Here is a 21001-nt window from a genome sequence, read left to right as displayed (position 1 = left end):
GGGAGACCTGGGTTCCATTCCTGGGTTGGGAAGATCCCCTGCAGAAGGGAAGGCTCCCCACTCCAGTGTTCTGGCCTGGAAAATTCCATGGACTGTACAGTCCATGGGGTCACAAAGACCCGGACACAACTGAGCCACTTTTTCACTTTCAGCTTTATTCTGCTTAGAGTTTACCTACAGGCTCGTGGTGTAATTCTCCATAATTCATACTGTCTTGGTTCAATTTTCATCTTTGCCCAGTATAAAGAAGAAAGATCCCTTTCTCTCTCCATCATCAACAGGACCGCTCTCGGGGAGTCGCGGCTCCTGCGCCCACCACGTTGAGCGCCGTCCTCACCTGGACCAGCTCTCCCAAAAGGGCAGGCTACACATGGGGCTGCGGGGCTCTGGGTGCCCCTCGACCACCTGCCGGTCAGGTGCCCAGTGGAGGCCGGCCACCTGCCCGGGGGTGCAGACACTACCGCAGCAGCCCTTTGGAGCCCTCGCTGGCCTCCCGGCTGCAGCCATTGTTTCCACCACAGCCCGGCTGCAAAGGGGCACCCCAATACCTGCCTGCCCCCACTTCTACGTCTGTGATGAGAGACCTGTGGGCCGGTTCCCGCAGCATGTGCCACGACGTGTGATGTCCACACATCGGAGTGAAGCCAGGCCTGGGATGAGGAAACCTGGGACAGAGTCCAGTCGCCAGCTTCCAGGAGGTTCCAGAACCCCTGGTGTTGGGAGTTCCAGCCCTCAGGGTCTGTGCAAAGGTAGCCTGCTCAGAGCCGGATATGGCACAGGCAGCTAGCAGAGGTTGTCTTGGCCTCTCCTCCAAGACCTTATTCCTCCCCTAACTTTGCATACCCTTGGGGGCTGAGTTTTTAGAATTTTAGATTTTAGAATTCTGCCTAAAATCCCAGACATTCAGGCCCAGGCGTTTGGACCTGCTGGTGGAGAGGAGCAAATGGTGGTGAATGTGCCTGACGTCATTTGTGATGAAAACTGCAGGCCCAAGGGATAGGGGTCCTGCCAGACATCATTTCAAAGAAAAGGGACGATGGTTTTTAGGGAGAAAGCCTAGCAACAGTATCAGAAGAAAGATTTAATCCCCAAAGCTAACACCTTTTCAAATTTTGTCAACACAGTAACCTTTATTTTTCAGACGTTTCTTCACTGTCAATGCATTCCCCCACCTAAAGTATCGAGTATTTTTGTTAAATCACACCAATAAGAATTTTGGAAAAATCATAAAAAATAATGTGGTAACATGATGTGATGTGAATATAGGATTCCCATATATTCCCAAGTCAAGAGATCCTGGGATATTAGTGTCAGGCCTGATCTGACCACCTGTAGGAACTACCGTCACTTAATTCCTCAGTTCAAATTTATTAATCAGTAAAGTGAAGGAGTTGAAATAGAGATCTTCAAAACTTTGTGTCTGACCTTAGCAACTGTCCTACATTATCACTAATAGTCATTACATATTTTGATAACTGTAATTGTCCCAGGATCAAAGCCAAAAATTAGGGCACTTAGTGCAGGAGCTCAGGCATGCTGCAGTCTATGGGGTCGTAAAGAGCAGGACAGAACTGAGCGACTGAACTGACTGAGGCTTCCCTGTCCTTCACTATCTCCCAGACTTTGCTCAAACTCATGTCCATTGAGTCGGTGATGCCATCCAGCCATCTCATCCTCTGTCGTCCCCTTCTCCTCCCGCCTTCAGTCTTTCCCAGCATCAGGGTCTTTTCCAGTGAGTCAGCTCTTGGTATCAGGTGGCCAAAGTACTGGAGCTTCAGCTTCAGCATCAGTCCTTCCAACAAATAATCAGGACTGATTTCCTTTAGGATGGACTGGTTTGAGCTTGCAGTCCACGGGACTCTCAAGAGTCTTCTCCAACACCACACTTCAAAAGTATCAGTTCTCTGGCGCTCAGCCTTCTTTATAGTCCAGCTCTCACATCCATACATGACTACTGGAAAAACCAAAGCTTTGACTATACGGACTTTTGTCAGTAAAGTGATGTCTCTGCTTTTTAATATGCTGTCTAGCTTTGTCATGGCTTTTCTTCCAAGAAGCAAGTGTCTTTTAATTTCATGGCTGCAGTCACCATCTGCAGTGATTCTGGAGCCCAAGAAAATAAAGTCTGTCACTGTTTCTATTGTTTCCCCGTCTATTTGCCATGAAGTGATGGGACCAGATGTCACGATCTTAGGTTTTGGAATGTTGAGTTTTAAGCCAGCTTTTTCAATCTCCTCTTTTACCTTCATCAAGAGGCTCTTTAGTTCTTCTTTGCTTTCTGCATAAGGATGGTGTTATCTGATTACCCTCCATAATATTGGTGAGCCTCATCCAATGAATCGAAGGCCTTAATAGAACAAAGACTGACTTCCCCTAAGAAGGAAGTGTGCCAGCAAATGGCTTTTAGACTTGATATATGCTCTTCCCTAGGTCTCTAGTCTGCTGGCCTAACCTGAAGGTTTTGTTTTTATCAAGCCCTCCACAACTACATGATCCAATTCCTTAAAATAAATCTCTCTCTTTTATATACATATAGTATTTTTTTATATGCATACACACACACTTACATATCCTGTAGTTTTTATTTCTCTGGCTAACCCCAGGAACGGAAACAAGCCCAGTGAGCCCTTGGAGAGATGCTGTAGGAGAAGCCAGGGAAGGGATATATCCTTTCTCATTCTGCTCCCTCTGATCTTCCCCTTGACTAAATGCAACTAAAAGGCAGGAGGGAAAAGGAGCCTATGGATATAGTTTACACAAGCTAGGTTTCCAGCATACAGAGCAAGGTGGAGACGAGAGATGAGCAAAGAAAGAGTTAAACTCATTTAGAAAAAAAAAAAAAAGCTTAGAAATCATTACCAAAAAATTCAGAAAAGTGGTCACCTTCTGAAGGTAAGGATCCAGAAGATGGGTTGGGGGTATTTCCTTATTAGAATGTTGACTAAATGACTGTTTGTCTTATAGTTATCCATTAACTAGACATGTATGTTTTGTACTTTTTATAGATTTCATAATTTAAAAGTTTAAAGAAGAAAACAACATTTAACCCTAAGAACTTTTATAATATATGAATTCTAAACAGTCACAATCATTTTCCAGGTGAGCAAGTTTGTAGCACTTAAAACGAGTCTCTTTAAAACACTAGAAAATTTATTATAGACAGTATACCAGTCCTGAGAAGTTAGAGAACTAAGTATCTCAGAACTCAAAACTTTTTTAAGAAAAAGTTGCTTCTAGCCAGAGGGGGAGGAAAGAATAGTACCTGGAGATTTGGACATGTTCATTAACAAATGCTGAGAGTAAAGAAGAGTAGAGAGGTAAACGGTGAAGACAGGAGAAGAAAAGGGACACACAGAGAGCAGTCCCTCCAGTGTCAAAAGGGGAAGCCCATATAGCACCACCACAGCAACTAGCCTTGAGTAAGATAAAGGACATTTACTGCACTGGGACTGAAGGAGAAAGAAAAGGATGTATGTGGCTGCATGCAAATTTGTCAGCTTAGTAGTGGGAAGCTGAGACAGTTCCCCACCTGACGCTTCCGTTTTCTCCTGATGAAGAGGTGGTGGACAGTGAGAAGGCTTGGACCACTTTGGAGAACAACAGCATCAGCTACGTTTGCCAGGCAGTACCGAATGCCCGATTGAAGAATGGAGACCGTGAATTTGTAGCACCATTAATCTGCAGAGTTTTGTGGTTTTCTACAGTCAAATTTAGCCACCCAGAGACAGCAACAGGAGAAAGAGAGAGAGGTGGGAGTTTGGTTTCTCTTGGATCTCAGAGAACAGAAATTCTTCAGGAGGATGGAGAAGTAATGGTCTGGTTCTCCTCCTCCACTCAGATTGGAATTCCACAAGGTAAATTGAAAACTTTCGGTACAAAGCAAAGTATGGGCAAACCTAGATGATCGAGATAAGGTATAGTTGGGCTGGTAGTAAGGATATCAGGAAACAGGGCATGTTGGGTTAAACTGGCTATAAAGTTTTCAAGAAGAATTTGCCCGAGAAATGCCCTTCTATTGAGTAGTGGGTGGTGATGGGGTCCAGATTGGTTCTGGAAGACTCCAAGGTTTTAGGTCACTCCTTGATATGAGAATCTAGAAGTACAAAATACAGCTGCATTATACACAGTTGTTTGCATACCTGTTCAGCAGGTTATCAAGTTCCTTTGAAGTATTTGTTAAGAAGCATACTTAGAAGGAGGCTGTGAATATGGTGCCTTTGAGAATTCCATGATTCTCAAGAGCTGACTCATTGGAAAAGACCTTGATGCTGGGAAAGATTGAAAGTAGGAGGAGAGGAGGGGGACAGAGGATGAGATGGTTAGATGGCATCACCGACTCAGTGGTCATGAAATTGGGCAGACTCTGAGATGGTGAGGGACAGGGCAGCCTGGTGCGCTGCACCCCTGGGGTCATGAAGAGTCGGACACGACTGAATGACTGAACAACAACAAAATTGTGAATGGCTACTGGAAAATCTTCGCAGCTAATCCCATCATGCAGACAGCTATCAGCCCTTTGGGCTTCCCTCGTGGCTCAGAAGGTAAAGAATCTGCCTGTAATGCAGGAGACCTGAATTCAACCCCTGGGTCAGGAAGATCCCCTAGAGGAGGGCATGGCAACCCACTTCAGAATTCTTGCCTGGAGAATCCCATGGACAGAGGAGCCTGGAAGGCTACAGTCTATGGGGTCGCAAAGAGTTGGACACGACTGAGAGACTAACACTTTTACTTTCAAAGGGCTGAAACCTGTCAATCAAAAGATAGAACTTTAGAAAACCGATCAAGGCATACATTCACTTACTGCAGTTTGCTCTGGAAATAATGTCTCCATACACAATTTAATGCTGCCATAATTCTAATTAAAGTGTAAACTCCTTGGTATCAAAAGGTCCTGTACCTTAGGTGCTTTATAGATGTCTGTTGAACTGAGAAGGTAATGAAGGGCTTCCCATGTAGACTTACCTAAAGGGAAAAGAAAATGCTGGCCACATATCCTAGATTTCCAGGCCCATTGATAGTTAACCTTGTGATTATAAATGAATAAATAGTTTACACACTGGCCTCTTGTGCATTGGGTTAGCACAACCTTCAACCCTTGCATATGATGAACTCTGGACACCCTAACAAAATAAAGCTTCTGGGCTTGCAAAAACCAAGGAATGAGCCCTGGAAAATGTGACTCGACTGAGGCAATGTCATCCTGAGGCCAGCTTGAGCAACCCAGCTGACCTCTCCCTGTGACATTTCTAGCATAGTGGTTTAGAAAAGTGACTCTATTTAAATCAATCTGTCCTCCTACAAAAAAAAACATCTTTGAGATCATGGTGGAGTCATTAGCAAAACATTGTTGTAATCATCGTTAATGCAAGAGGACTGAGTAATTTATTAGAAATCACAGTAAGTTAATAAAAAGCACTGGCAGAAAATGCCTCCTAATTCTAGAGTCCAACCTGGGGAGTTACAAATTGTGTACAGTTTGTGACTGTTCATGTGTAGCGACCTAGTAACAGACTGTTCCTTTTCAAGGCTATAGCTAGTGAGTGCTAAAACATGTGTAACGAAACAAAACAAACTCTGCTTTTGTGTCTGCTTTGTATTTTTTTAGTATGTTATACTTCACTGCTTCTTGCATTATGCCAGGGTTGCACATTTCTGAATGTCTCATTCTTTTTGTTCAAAGAGCCATCGACCTTTCTCACAATTCTGAAGAGTTTGCCATAATGACCCATAAAAACAAGATCTTTCCCAATGTGGTAAACATTCCAATCACAAACACTGATTATTCTTTTGTTTCTGTTGACCCACAAAAATATAGTTTCTTAACTAACCAGTTCAAAAAAGAAATGTTGCTTTCTAGATTTCACTAGAATTTTCTTGCCCTCAGGGTGTCATAAATTCTCTTTAAGATTTCATAAATTCTCTTTAAGTCATAATGTAAACAAGGCTTATCCTTTCATTTTACCTGGTGCCAAGTAATTGAACTATTACCTTTATATTAAATCAACAATGATATACCATGGTTTAAGGACTTTTGAGAAGACAAAAAAAAAAAAAAATCCTGGGATTATGGTGGGCAACTTATGCCGTTACCTGGGCGGCAGGTCAGGCATTGGGAATATTAAATACTGTACTCTACCTCTCATTTCAGGGATATTCAGTGGAAAATTTGAGAGGCTCTGCTTGCCACTGGGATTAATCTAGAACTGACTTTGCTTTTAGCTTCCCCTATTTATCACTTCACGGAGGGAGGTTTGAATGCCATTTAATGTAGATTGAATTGCCTGGTCTCACTCTAGTCTTAACTGGGAAGGCGCTTGTATCACTAGAACATCTTGAGGAAGCATGGGAAACAAGCCCCTGCATCAGCAGAAACCGTGTTTGCCCTGTAGGAGTAGGAACCTATTGGTTGAAAAGGGGGTTGGATCTGGCTACAGCGGGGATGGGGTCAGGGGGAAACTGGAAGTGCAGCTGGAGAGATGATGATAATCACACAAGTCCAGATGTTTTAATTTAAAGGTGAGAGGAGACAATACCCATCAATAATAATACTCCAGTCCCATAGACTTTTTAAATTGAAGGGGCTCTAAAAAAAGGAGTGTGGAGAGCAATGCTAGTAAAAATGTGTCCACAGGGATCTCTGGAAAAAGTGACAGAAGCAGGAATCAAAGGAAGAGAAAATAACATCCTTCAGATAAGTTGAATGATCTGTTATAATGCCAAAAGGATATTCCCCAAGAATACAAATTGCTGATTTAATGGTATCAGTAGGGCTTGCCTCAAAAAAAATATCACTAAGAAAATTTCAATTGTTGTTCACTGTAAAAGTGTTTAATTGAAGACAGGGTCACAGACACAAAAGTGGAAAGTATAAAGCAAGTTTCTAGAAAAATAGGAATCAGCAGTCCTGCATGAGGGCAGAAGTCATGTTAAGCAGCTTGTGATAGCTGTTGAATGAAATAGGAGAACACGTGAAAGCATGCTTGTGAAATGCTCCCATTAGGATGATGCCTAGTGGATGGCCTTGGCAGGGATGCACACACCTGAACAGATCAAATAAAAGGAGTACAAGAGATGAGGAAGACGGAAGGATTTACCACTGGAAACTGCGTATTACAGTTACAACAGGAGACAGATGATAGGAATGCTGAAAACAACCTATTTTTAAATATATTTCAGTTCTGCAAAAAGGAGGACTAGCAACAAAATATTACACCATTCAAATTTAATATCCTGTATTTCTGTAGGTCTACACATGGAAAACGTCACAAGATATTATGCATAAATAAATCACACAATCAATATGCTTGATTATGATATTTGCATATATTTTCCCCCAGGGCCAATAACAGAGCAGGCATAGTAAAGGCTAAAAACCCAGGTTTCTTTGAAGTTCAAACCTTTGTAAAGTGCTGGTAAGAAAGAGGCAATCCCGATTCCATGAAATATATGTTCTGGCATTTTTAAAGCAACATTTTAACTGAAAAACAGAACAATTGTTTGAAAAACATGATTGGGCACAATAACACAGGTGAATAGATATGTTCAAACACACAAATGAACATCTTAGACCTTTTCTGAAAGAGCTTACAGTAGTTGGCTTTTGTATATACATGGTACAGATTCTCACTTCAGCTTCACCAAACAGAATGAATGATATTGCAGCCTTGTAGTTTAGAAGAGATCCAAAACTTCAGAAGAAAACTGCTGACTGTTTCTCTGAGAAGAGTTATCCAGGTAATAAAAAGAGGGACATCAACTTTCCTCAAGAATAAGTGTATGGTTACTGACTCTGCTACCTGACTTTGCATTACTTATGTGAGTACTGCAAGCTCTGGTGGTTTAAAAAAAAGAAAAAGCTAATCTTGAATTCTGTGATTTTTGTGTAAATTTACAAACGTTTATCTTTCATTAGATTAGTTACTACAATACAAATACATTTTTTTACTGGGCTGGTTTCTAGGCAAGTAGGTCTGCAGTTTATCTGTGTTACCTTCTCCTATCTCACCCTTACTTCCTCTCTCACAGCCGCCCTGGCAGCACCAGCTAGCCCAGCATCCTGTTCTGCTTCCTGGCAGACCAGGACTCCACTGTGATATCCTAAGCTTCCTCTCTAAGACACAGGCTCAGACACCAGACCAGTAGTCTCTAAATTTTTGGACTGAGCATCCTATTGTAAGAATTTTGAGTATACCCCCAATATCTTTATAAATGACAAGCATCAGTTCAGTTCAGTCGCTCAGTTGTGTCCGACTCTTTGCAATCGATGAATTGTAGCACGCCTGGCCTCCCTGTCCATCACCAACTCCCGGAGTTCACCCAAACTCATGTCCATTGAGTCGGTGATGCCATCCAGCCATCTCATCCTCTGTTGTCCCCTTCTCCTCCTGCCCCCAATCCCTCCCAGCATCAGAGTCTTTTCCAATGAGTCAACTCTTCGCATGAGGTGGCCAAAGTACTGGAGTTTCAGTTTTAGCATATATTACTGTTAATATATTGTGACCACAGTAAAACACATGGAAATGGAAATTTTTCAATAGATGAGATAAGGATAAAGTAAATCACATTTAAAAAACTTTGAAAAATGTATTACTAATAATACAAAATATACTTTTCTCTAGAATGTTATTGCCAACAGATCTTTTACAGAGAATAACAATTGAATATGCTTCATGAAAAAACTAAGATCATGGCATCTGGTCCCATCACTTGATGGCAGGTCGAAGGGGGAAAAGTGACAGATTATATTTTCTTGGGCTCCAAAATCACTGCAGATAGTGACTGCAGCCATGAAATTCAAAGACGCTTGCTCCTTGGAAGGAAAGCTAGGACAAACCTAGACAGCATATTAAAAAGCAGAGACATCACTTTGCCAACAAATGACAAGGCAATCAAAGCTCTGGTTTTTCTAGTGGTCAAGTACGGATGTGACAGTTGAACCATAAAGAAGGCTGAGCACTGCAGAATTGATGCTTTTGAACTGTGGTGTTGGAGAAGACTCTTGAGAGTCCCGTGGACTGCAAGGAGATCAAACCAGTCCATCCTAAAGGAAATCAACCCTGAATATTCATTGGAAGGACTGATGCTGAAGCTCCAATACTCTGGCCACCTGATGCAAAGAGCGAACACAGTGGAAAAGACCCTGATGATGGGAAAGATTGAAAGCAAAAAGGGAAGGAACCAACAGAGGATGAGATGATTAGATAGCATCACTGACTCAACGGACAAGAATTTGAGCAAACTCTGGCAGTCAGTGGAGGACAGAGGAGCCTGGCGTGCTGCAGTCCATGAGGTCAAAAAGAGTCGGACACAACTTAGTGACTGAGCAACAACATTATCTTTTAAATTTTGTGATAGAGCAACACAGATGTCTGCTTTTATGTTCAGTTTATTTAAAGGCTCTCTGAAAAGAGCTCACAAAGATATGGGAATTTAAATGGAAGAATTTAGCTGGGTTGCTAAATCATACTTACATACTCCAGGGGATAGTAAAGGACAGGGAAGCCTTGAGTGCTGTAGTTCATGGGGTCGCAAAGAATCGGACATGACTTAGCGATTGAACAACACCACCAATTTATTTTTCAGTCTTATCACTTATTATGCGAAGATTTGGTTAAATCTGATGGATATATTTCCATCTTACCTAATGTTATTCAAATGGTTTTTAAAAACCTATAAGATAATCAGAGTTTTTATAGGTTACATGCATTTTCAATCACAAAACACATAGTGGGTGAGGGGTTGATAACTGGAGTTAGTTATCTAAGTTAGAATCACAGCTCCCGGAGTCTCACTATTTATATAGCTGTGGGCAAGTAAATTAGCCTCTCTATGCTATAATTTTCTCTTCTGTAAATTAGGATAGTAATAGAATCTACTCGATAGGGTTATTTAAAAATTTAAAAAGTCAATATTTATAAAGCACTTAATATATCTGGCATATGACGTGACATGTGTGTGTGCTTAGTCGTGTCCAACTCTGCAACCCAATGGACTGCAGCCCACCAGGCTCCTCGGTCTATGGATTTTTTCAGGCAAGAATACTGGAGTGGGTTGCCATTTCTTTCTCCAAGGAATCTTGCCTCCCCAGGAATCGAACCTGCATCTCCTGTGTCTTCTGCACTGGCAGGCAAATTCTTTGCCACTGAGCCACCTGGGAAGCCCCCTGTCTGGCATATACTGTTAGTTAAGTATATTAAGAAATATAGAGAGAATTCTCATGCCCTGCTACTGGGAGTGTAATACTTAAAACCACGTTTAAAATCAGTTGGGTACTATCTACCAAAATTAGACATAGACTTACCCTGTGATCTAGCATATCCACCAAGATACTATATTTTAAAACAAGAGTAGTTTTTGGTGGCTTTGCTTGACAGTTCAGTTCAGTTCAGTTACTCAGTCGTGTCTGACCGTTTGCAGCCCCAAGGACTGCAGCACACCAGGCTTCCCTATCCATCACCAACTTCCGGAGTTTGCTCAAACTCATGTCCATAAGTCGGTGATGCCATCCAACCATCTCATCCTCTGTCGTCCCCGTCTCCTCCTGCCTTCAATTTTTCCCAGCACCAGAGTCTTTTCCAAGGAGTCAGCTCTTCACCTCAGGCTTTGCTTGGAATAGGCCAAAACTAGAAATAACCCACACGTGCATCTAAAATGGAATGGATACAGAAATAGTAATTTATATATCCACTGGATGCTATTCAGCAATAAAAAGGAATAATAGGGACAAACCACAGCTACAACAACATAAATAAATCTTACAAATGAAGATGAGCACAAGAACCAAGACACAAAAGAGTATATAGAGTGTATAGAGTATATCGAGGAAAACAACAGAATGGGAAAGACTAGAGATCTCTTCAAGAAAATTAGAGATACCAAGGGAACATTTCATGCAAAGATGGGCTCGATAAAGGACAGAAATGGTCTGGACCTAACAGAAGCAGAAGATATTAAGAAGAGGTGGCAAGAATACACGGAAGAACTGTACAAAAAAGATCTTTACAACCCAGATAATCATGATGTGATCCCTAATCTAGAGCCAGACATCTTGGAATGTGAAGTCAAGTGGGCCTTAGAAAGCATCACTACGAACAAAGCTAGTGGAGGTGATGGAATTCCAGTTGAGCTCTTTCAAATCCTGAAAGATGATGCTGTGAAAGTGTTGCACTCAATATGCCAGCAAATTGGGAAAACTCAGCAGTGGCCACAGGACTGCAAAAGGTCAGTTTTCATTCCAATCCCAAAGAAAGGCAATGCCAAAGAATGCTCAAACCACCACACAATTGCACTCATCTCACATGCTAGTAAAGTAATGCTCAAAATTCTCCAAGCCAGGCTTCAGCAATACATGAACTGTGAACTCCCTGATGTTCAAGCTGGTTTTAGAAAAGGCAGAGGAACCAGAGATCAAATTGCCAACATCCGCTGGATCATGGAAAAAGCAAGAGAGTTCCAGAAAAACAACTATTTCTGCTTTATTGACTATGCCAAAGCCTTTGACTGTGTGGATCACAATAAACTGTGGAAAATTCTGAAAGAGATGGGACTACCAGACCACCTAACCTGCCTCTTGAGAAATCTTTATGCAGGTCAGGAAGCAACAGTTAGAACTGGACATGGAACAACAGACTGGTTCCAAATAGGAAAAGGAGTGCGTCAAGGCTGTATATTGTCACCCTGCTTATTTAACTTCTATGCAGAGTACATCATGAGAAACGCTGGACTGGAAGAAGCACAAGCTGGAATCAAGATTGCCAGGAGAAATATCAATAACCTCAGATATGCAGATGACACCACCCTTATGGCAGAAAGTGAAGAGTAGCTAAAAAGCCTCTTGATGAAAGTGAAAGAGGAGAGCGAAAAAGTTGGCTTAAAGCTCAACATTCAGAAAACGAAGATCATGGCATCCGGTCCCATCACTTCATGGGAAATAGACGGGGAAACAGTGGAAACAGTCAGACTTTACTTTTTGGGCTCCAAAATCACTGCAAATGGTGACTGCAGCCATGAAATTAAAAGACGCTTACTCCTTGGAAGGAAAGTTATGACCAACCTAGATAGCATATTCAAAAGCAGAGACATTACTTTGCCGACTAAAGTCCGTCTAGTCAAGGCTATGGTTTTTCCAGTGGTCATGTATGGATGTGAGAGTTGGACTGTGAAGAAAGCTGAGCACCCAAGAATTGATGCTTTTGAACTGTGGTGTTGGAGAAGACTCTTGAGAGTCCCTTGGACTGCAAGGAGATCCAACCAGTCCATTCTGAAGGAGATCAATCCTGGGATTTCTTTGGAAGGACTGATGCTGAAGCTGAAACTCCAGTACTTTGGCTACCTCATGAGAAGAACTGACTCATTGGAAAAGACTCTGATGCTGGGAGGGATTGGGGGCAGGAGGAGAAAGGGACGACCGAGGATGAGATGGCTGGATGGCATCACGGACTCGACAGACGTGAGTCTGAGTGAACTCCGGGAGTTGGTGATGGACAGGGAGGCCTGGCGTGCTGCGATTCATGGGGTCACAAAGAGTCAGACATGACTGAGTGACTGAACAGAACTGAACTGAACTGAGTATATATATAAGACTCAACGTATATACCCACTGCAGTGTTCTTGCCTGGAGAATCCCAGGGATGGGGGAGCCTGGTGGGCTGCCGTCTATGGGGTCACACAGAATCAGACATGACTGAAGCAACTTAGCAGCAGCAGCAACAGCAACTTACATAAAGTTCAGTGACAAGAAAAAACAGAATATCAGCTTAGGAATGCACATATAGATAGTAAAACTGTAAGGAAAAATAAACAAATAGTCATCACAAAAATCAGGCTCATGATTCTAAGAAAAAGAATAGAATTGTAACTGAGTAGGGGCGGCTGTGAGTGGGGGGCAGTGTGTGTGTGTGTGTGTGTGCACCCTTGATGAGTGCTGATAACGCTCCATTTTCTGGACTGGGAGATTGCTTAGGAATGCTTACTTTATAATTATTTATTAACTACATGCATCGGTATTATGCACTTTTCTGTATATGTTATATTTCACAGTGAAGAAGTATTTTTAAAAACTGCTATACAAGTTTTGTTTTCACAAAATTAACCTTAGTTTCTGGCTCCAGCTTCTTTGCTGGGAAAACTGCTTATGAGAAATACCTCAAATGAATTCCATGTGGTTGCTCTCACTGGAAGCTTGGAATCCTTCCTTTCTTTAAACAGTTTTTTTTTTTTTTTCAAGTCTAAGTAACTCACTCACAGAAGTTTTGCATAAAATAAAGTTTGTTTTTTTAAAGTCAGTTGTTGAAAATACCATCGTTAAGTTGTATTAGAGAAAGAATATCTTCTCTACTATAGCTTTCCTTTAGTGGCTCACAGAATTGTCATTTTAAAATGTATTTCATTACTGAAACATAATCTAGTAAATACCACGCTGAAACAGAATCTATTCAACACCATAACATGAGACATATTGAAAACATCTGTGCTTTTTGTTTAACATTATAGTAAACTTCCCACATTGCGTAACATGTTCCAATACTTGTGTCTTTAGGTCTTTAGCAATGTTTTATATTCATATGCTCAAGGTATTTGCTATCAAAGGAATGCAGTTCCACCCCCCCCCCCCAACCCCATTTGTGTTCCATGTGTTGCTGGGAATAACACTTATCTTCACAAGAAGAAAACTATTTTCCCAATGGTATGTTGCTTTTTGACTTTTTATTTTTAAGGAAGCTCAGAAAAGACTTCATAGCCTTTATAATTGGTGAATTTTCTTTAAAGTATTGCTTGAATCGTTCATTCCTTAAACATTTTAGAAATATCACTGAGCTTTATCTTCAAGTTTGGATGTCCAGGTTTCAGTTCAGTTCAGTTCAGTTCAGTTACTCAGTTGTGTCCAACTCTTTGCGACCCCATGGACTGCAGCACACCAGGCCTCCCTGTCCATCACCAACTCCCAGAGTTTTCTCAAACTCATGTCTATTAAGTTGATGCCATCCAACCATCTCATCCTCTGTCCTCCCCTTCTCCTCCTGCCTTCAATCTTTCCCAGCATCAGGGTCTTTTTCAAATGAGTCAGTCCTTCACATCAGGTGGCCAAAGTATTGGAGTTTCAGCTTCAGCATCAGTCCTTCCAATGAACACCCAGGACTGATCTCCTTTAGGATGGACTGGTTGGATCTCATTGCAGCCCAAGGGACTCTCAAGAGTCTTCTCCAACACCACAGTTCAAAAACTGGACTTTGATAGGGCTTCCCTGGTAGCTCAGCTGGTAAAGAATTGACCTCCAATGCAGGAGACTCCAGTTGGATTCCTGGGTCAGGAAGATCCTCTGGAGAAGGAATAGGCTCCCCACTCCAGTATTCTTGGGCTTTTCTGGTGGTTCAGACAGTAAAGAATCTGCCTTCAATGCAGGAGACCTGGGTTCGATCCCTGGGTTGGGAAGATTCCCTGGAGAAGGGAATGGCTACCCACTCCAGTATTCTGGCCTGGAGAATTCCATGGACAGAGGAGCCTGGTGGGCTACAGTCCATGGGGGTCACAAAGAGTCAGACATGACTGAGTGACTTTCACTTTCACTCAGAACATTATCTATTAACTGTAATACATCCTTCACGTGAAGATGTTAGCAAAAGTAAGTATAAATCCATACCTAAACCCGTTTTTTAAAATTTACTTTTAACTGGAGAATAATTCCTTCACAATGCTGTGTTGGTTTCTGCTGTACAATGTGAATCAGCCATCAGTAAACATACACCCCCTCCCTCCCACCCACCCTCCTAGGTTGTCAGAGCACTGGGTGGAACTCCCTGTGGTACACAGCAACTTTCCACTACCTATTTTACACAGCATCATGTATCTACGTCAAGGCTACTCTCTCAGTTCGTCTTACCCTCTCCTTCCTCTGCCGTGTCCACAGTCCATTCTCTAAGTCTGTTAAAACAGTTTTTAATGATTATTGCCAACTGATTGTCAATCTGATTAGTCATTAGTTTTCCACCTTACAGTGTGACTCCCAGAGAGTGCCCGAAATGTCAGCTCGGTCCATTGTGTTTGCCCGTTCTTGCATTATTAACATTGTCTCCATTGATCCATGCTGCAATAGTTTACTTAAATGTCATCTATAAATCCATTTAGTCAGATACAGAAACCGCAACATGTAGCAATATGTAACCTATACATATATATATATTGATGGCTGATTCATATTGATGTTTGGCAGAAACCAACACAATTCTGTAAAGCATTTATCCTTCAATTAAAAAATAATTTAAAAAAAGTGAACACAGGAGAGAGTCCTCCCCTCTCCCACTGTGTGCTGTGGTGCTCCCATCATCTCCGCAGAACACCCTGAATGCCTGCCCACTTTGGGATCAAATCAGGGTGCCACCACCAACCCTCACATTAAGTATCAGCAGAGCTTAATTTCTTTCCTTTTTTGGGGGGGGGGTCAAAATAAATGTTTGAAGATAAAAATTCAAATACCTTTTCCGGAATTTCAGGGGTTGATGCTGGCTCCTCACTTTGGAGATGCATCTTACACTCATATGCAGTTATATTTTATCTCAGGATAAGAACATCTATCTGAGTGAATATGAAATGATGGCATGCCAGCCAGGAAAACAAAAACATACTGTTAAGTCTGTAGGTCCTTCCTTACGTGTGTGTTCTGCAGTGACCTTGAGGTTAGAGGACATAAGATAATCCAATTTGTTATACCCTGGCAAAAGTGAAAACAAACAAACCCTTAATGCTACTAATGAGGGGAACTACAAATATATAAACCCAACAAAAATTGTACATAAAAGAGAAATGATTATTTAAAAGGTAGTCTTTAAGATAATTACGAAAAAAAATCTTTAAGATATCAGGAAATGGACCATCAGTGATATTGTGTGACTAGCTCCTGTAATAATTGACCCCAAAATGTCTGGTTTAATTCAATAAAGATCTATTTTCTCACTCATATCACAGTACAGTGCATGCCGTGAGGAGGCTCTGCTGTAACTAACCATTCAGAGACTCAGGTTGCTTCCAAGCTGTAGGTCAAACACAGTCAAACACATGGCTTCAAGGTTGACCTGGCTTCATCCAGTTGGTAGATAGCCAGATGAAAAAACATGGAGATGGTACGCTCCTTAACTGCTCAGGAAGGGATCATATTCCACTAGTGAGAACTAATCTCATGGCCCTATCTACATGCAAAAACTCTGGGACATGTCCTTTCTCTATGGGGCCTGGAAGAGAAAATGAGTTTGGTGAGCATCCAGCTAGTCTTTGTCAAATAAACAGAGTTGGTCTAGGGATTCCAAGTATCACCAAGGCTGACACTGGAAATCTCTTGGGAAGCTTCTACCACTCTCATTTCTGCCTGCTGTAATGAAGGCATCAGAACACCAGCACTAATTTTAGCTCTTGCTGTTCCCTGAATAAGCCACGATCATCCACATCTCTACATCTTTGCACGTGATTTGCATATAACGTCTGTCCGTTCTTTCCAGTATTTCTAACCTCCCCTTCCTCCCAAGCTAGCAGGCTTCTCCTCCTCTTCTAAGACCTAAGACAGTGGCTACTTCCTGCATGCACTTCTCTCTGATGACAAAGAAGGCACAGATCTCTTCTTAACGTTCACTGAACTTTATCATTGTACTTTGTTCCTACCTCTATTACTGAATGCATAAGCCTACATGATAATTTTTAAGGAACAAGTACATTTTCAAAAGGATCAGATGCATCAATATTCACCACATAGTGACCATTAATAATAGATTTAGCTTCTCAAGAATAAGGACTGGGTCTTATGTATCTTAATATCTCCCGTGCGTACCAGCACTGGCCTGGCTTACATACTCAATATCTGAGGAAAACCTGAACGCTGTCTGCCCCTTTCCAGCAACTTCCCAGCTTCCCAACCCTTCCTGCCCCTTTCCAGCAACTCTAACTCTCTCTCTCTGTCTCGTGCTAAAATGCACTAAACGCATTACCATTGTCACCATTTAAAAATGCACATTACCACATGCACCTTGTTGGCAATAGTTCTTTTCACATTTTCAGCTTACAAAACAGAAACTCCACACTCATTGAACTCCAAATTTTCCTCTTCCAGAAGCCCCCTTAAAACTAGCATTCTGCTTTCTAAGAGTCTAACTACCTGAGATATCTCATGTAAGTGGAATAATGCAGTCTTTGTCTTTCTATGACTAGCTTATTGCCCTCAAGATTCATTCATGTCGCAACATGTGGCAGGATTTCCCTCTTTTCTTAGAATACTACTTCTATGTATATACCACATTTTCTATATCCATTCAACCATTCCGGTGTCTTTGCTTTTGACTTGGGGTTACTGGTGGTGATTGATGACCCATGAGAAAAGATGATCTTGTACTATTTTGGGGTGCTTCTAGAGACTAAAAGGGAAACTATACTGGGTGCAAAGGGAAATACGATTTTTAAACATCAGTGCCTTACATAAAGAATGCCCCCCATTATACTCTATCTGAGCACGAGAAACTATTAAACCCCTTTCAACTGAGCAACCGGGGCCCACAATAAAAAGCTGCTCACATTCCAAACGCCTCTCACCCTAGGGTTTTAACTGCCCTACTCAGCACCTCCTGTTTCATAGCCTCAAAACAGTTCTGTTGAGAAAAGAAACAGCAACATTTTAAAGCAGGGCAAAATAAATAAAGGGATAAACAAGAACTCTTTCAACACGGAGCACTTGCGAGAATTTTCATGTTTATGGAGAGGCAGAGCCCCAGAGTAAACTCTGGCTCCTCTTCGAATCCAATGGATTCCAGTGTTCACTTGCATCGAGGCAGTTTGAGGCCCTTTGGGGACACTCACAGCCTTTAGTTCAAGGCGTTATCATGAAAGAATCTAAAGTATCCTTGTATTAGCATGATCGTTATTTTTTCAGCTGGTCTGAGGAGCTATTATTAAACATGTAGCCATAATGCGTACCGAAAAATCCCCCACGTAAGCTCGCATTTGGTCTGTAAACACGTTAAACAACCTCACGCGTAACGACTTCCTACAGCTATCACAATCAGAACCTCAACACTTAAAACAAAACAAATCCTTCGGCTTTTGGTCAAAAAAGATGCCAAATATAGCTTGAAGTAGTAAATAATCCTCCCGAGAAGCGACGTTCGCGAATTAATTGGTGCGTGAACAAAGAACCCTTTCTGCACCACGATGAATGTTGCCTTTCTTTTTTTTTTTTTCTCGCAAGTATGATTGTAGAAAACAGCTGTACTACATGTTGACAAATGACCAAGCGGCAGACTTGGTAAAAACACTTTTGGTCAAGGCCAAGAAGTGGGGGGGTGGTGGAAAGGGGGGCTGCTGGAGCGGCCAGGGGCTGGATTCCCTGGCTTCCCTTACCCTTTTTTTCCCCCTAGTCTTTAGGGAGCAGGGGCCGCAACCGCCCCATCACCACACCCCGCCCCCCCATCCCCTTTCGCCCGCTCGGCTCCGGTTACAGCCTTTCGAGTTGAACAAACTTGCTGCAGGCGGATTGGTGACCGGGAGCTCTCGGGCCGGGGCGTCGTATTTATTAATTTATATTCCGCGGCGCCCCGCGCAGGCCGTTCCTTTGTATCCGGCCCGCCGCCGCCGCCGCCGCTGCCCGGGCTCGGGGGGGAGCCTCAGCGGGGAGCGAGGCCCCCGCGCCCGCCCGAGGACACCCCCCTCTCCAAGGCCGGCACGTGCGGCTGCCGCCCGGCCCGCAGAGGGGGGCGGAGGCCCGGCTTTCCCCCACCCGCCGCTGAGCCAGAAGCAGGAGGCGCGGCGGCGGGCCGCCCGGCCGGGGGAGCGCGGCGCCCGGCGAGTCTCCGCGGCGGCGGCGGCGGGGGCCCGGCAGCGGGAACGGCGGGTACCCCCGCCCCGGGATGCGCCCCGGCACTTCCTGACTGGCTGGCGGCGCGCACGCGGCCCCCGGAGCTCGCTCGCCCGCCCGCTCTGCGTCGGCCGCGCCGCGCTGGAGGCGCGCGAGGAGGGGGAGACGCGGCCCGGGATGAGCTGATTGCTGGGGGGCGCGCGTGGTGGTGGCGGGGGGCGGAAGCCACGCCGCCGCCTGGCCCCCCGCAGGCCGCAAGGAGCCGACCTTTCTCCGCGCCGCCGCCCGGGCCCGGGGGACTGGAGATCATGTACGTACGCGTCGCGGGCCCGCTCTGGTCTCCAGCTCCGGCGCGTGCCGTGCGCCCCACCCCGGGCCCGGGGGGCTCTCGCGCGCCCGTCCTCGCCGCGCGCTGCCCCCCGCGCTCACCACGCGCCTCTTCTCCCCGCGGTCTCGGCCGCCTTAGGTCCATTCACATCGTGGCGCTGGGGAACGAGGGGGACGCGTTCCACCAGGACAGCCGGCCGTCGGGGCTCATCCGCGCCTACCTGGGGAGAAGCCCGCTGGTCTCCGGGGACGAGAGCAGCTTGTTGCTGAGCGCGAGCGGCGCGGCCGCGCGGCCCGTGTTCACCGAGTATCAGGCCAGCGCGTTTGGGAACGTCAAGCTGGTGGTCCACGACTGTCCCGTCTGGGTAAGGGGACTGACGGAGCTTTCCTTTCCTTTTCTTTCTTTTCTCCTCCCGCCCCCCCTTTCATGAATGTCAACGTCCGGGTCACTGGGGGAGAGTTTTCTTTTTTTTAACATTTTGGGGAAAGTCTTTGGTCCTTCGTTTCAGGGGGCAGGGGCCAGCCTAATCAAAGAACACTCTTAGAAGGCAAAAAAAGAAGAAAAAAAAAAAGCCCCAGTGAGAATGTGAAGCACTTAGGCGTACGTTTCACGATTGTGGGTTGTCTCTTGGTTAAGACAGCTGACCCTTAAATGTCCCAACCCCAAGGGACGCGGGTCACTAAGTTTCACCAGCAGAGAGCAGTGGGTTTTTTTTTTTTTTTTTTTTTAATGCCTATCCTGTGTGGGGGATATAGTAATATGAGTGTTCTAAAAATAAAGATCTCTGAAAGCTCAACAGAGCCAAAATACATTTCACTGGGGGCCAGCTCAGAAATAGGACCCCTGGAAAGGAGGAGGAAAGTCAGGAACTGAGAATTAAATTTAAACAACTCGTTTATAGCACTTTGAAAAATTTTTAATTAGTTTTTAATTTTAATAGTGCAGATGTTCCTGATATATTTAGCCATTTCTTTTTCCTGACCCGTAAATCAGAAATATTACTGGTACTATTTTGGGACTTGAAAAAAGCTTTAAAATTTGCGATGATTAGAAGAAATTGTAATGAAGTTGATAAATGCTAGTCTAATTCTTGAGTAATAAAAGAAGAAAGAAATCTACACCCTGATGGTATAAATGTTATTCAGTACACAGTAGCATCCAGAATGTTTTCATGTAGTCTTATTTCAAAGTTCCTGAGTCTTTACTAGTATAGAATCTACATCGCAGCTAAGTGTTACATTTTATAACAGAAGAAGGTTTAAGGTCGGAAAAAAATAGAGGTTATCTTTATGTTAGGTTTACATTTAAACCACAGTTTAAGAAAAGTGAATTAGGGACTATAGGCTACACCTATACAAAGATAGAATACACCTTTCCAAAGAAATGTATAAAATGTCTGTAAAAACATTTCTTATGCGGATTTCCATATTACAGAAAGAAAAGATCACTTGTCCAAATAAATTTTCAGCTAAAAAGTAAATTTATGTTAGTAGACTAAAATAAATGAAAAACAGGCCTTTTCAGTCTAACAGGGAGGCTATTAAACTCCTAATTACGACATTGATGATGCTGATCATAAGAAGCATGGGTAGAGAACTTACTGGCTGGAGTCCATGCAAACAAATGAAACCCTTCTTCCCCTTTGATCATTTCATTGTGAAAAATCATACAATCTAAAAACTTACTGGGGTTACACTCAGTAGGACAAATATTGAGTGAATAGAGTAAATAAATGGAGGGGAAATAAAATAAGCTGAATTAGGATGTTAGGATAACCTTTCCTGTTTTGTTTTGTTTTGTTTTGGTTTTTTTGAGCAGTTAACTCCTGTTGATGTTATTATTAATAA

General features: G+C 43.3%; 2 protein-coding genes across 3 annotated transcripts in view; one reads left to right on the top strand and one right to left on the bottom strand.

Annotated features, from left to right (window-relative positions):
* SPATA9 (spermatogenesis associated 9) overlaps nt 1-19439 on the bottom strand; it is a 58056-nt gene extending 38617 nt beyond the window's left edge. Inside the window, exon 1 of one of the 2 annotated variants that reach the window (XM_040241491.1) lies at nt 19375-19439. The gene's annotated coding sequence lies outside the window, so the exon portion shown is untranslated. Of the gene's footprint in view, nt 1-19255; nt 19300-19374 lie in introns of those variants that run through there. The other variant, XM_040241492.1, reaches the window with a different exon arrangement.
* The window catches only part of RHOBTB3 (Rho related BTB domain containing 3), a 61023-nt gene continuing 58861 nt past the window's right edge, over nt 18840-21001 (top strand). The window contains exons 1-2 of the mRNA XM_040241490.1: nt 18840-19136; nt 19293-19518. Of these exons, the coding sequence (XP_040097424.1) occupies nt 19135-19136; nt 19293-19518 (228 nt within the window). The 5' untranslated portion in view covers nt 18840-19134. The remainder of the gene's footprint in view (nt 19137-19292; nt 19519-21001) is intronic.

The sequence above is a fragment of the Oryx dammah genome, unplaced genomic scaffold (assembly GCF_014754425.2).
Source record: "Oryx dammah isolate SB20612 unplaced genomic scaffold, SCBI_Odam_1.1 HiC_scaffold_5, whole genome shotgun sequence".
NCBI classification, from domain to species: domain Eukaryota; kingdom Metazoa; phylum Chordata; class Mammalia; order Artiodactyla; family Bovidae; genus Oryx; species Oryx dammah.
This window is presented reverse-complemented; position numbering and strand designations above follow the sequence as displayed.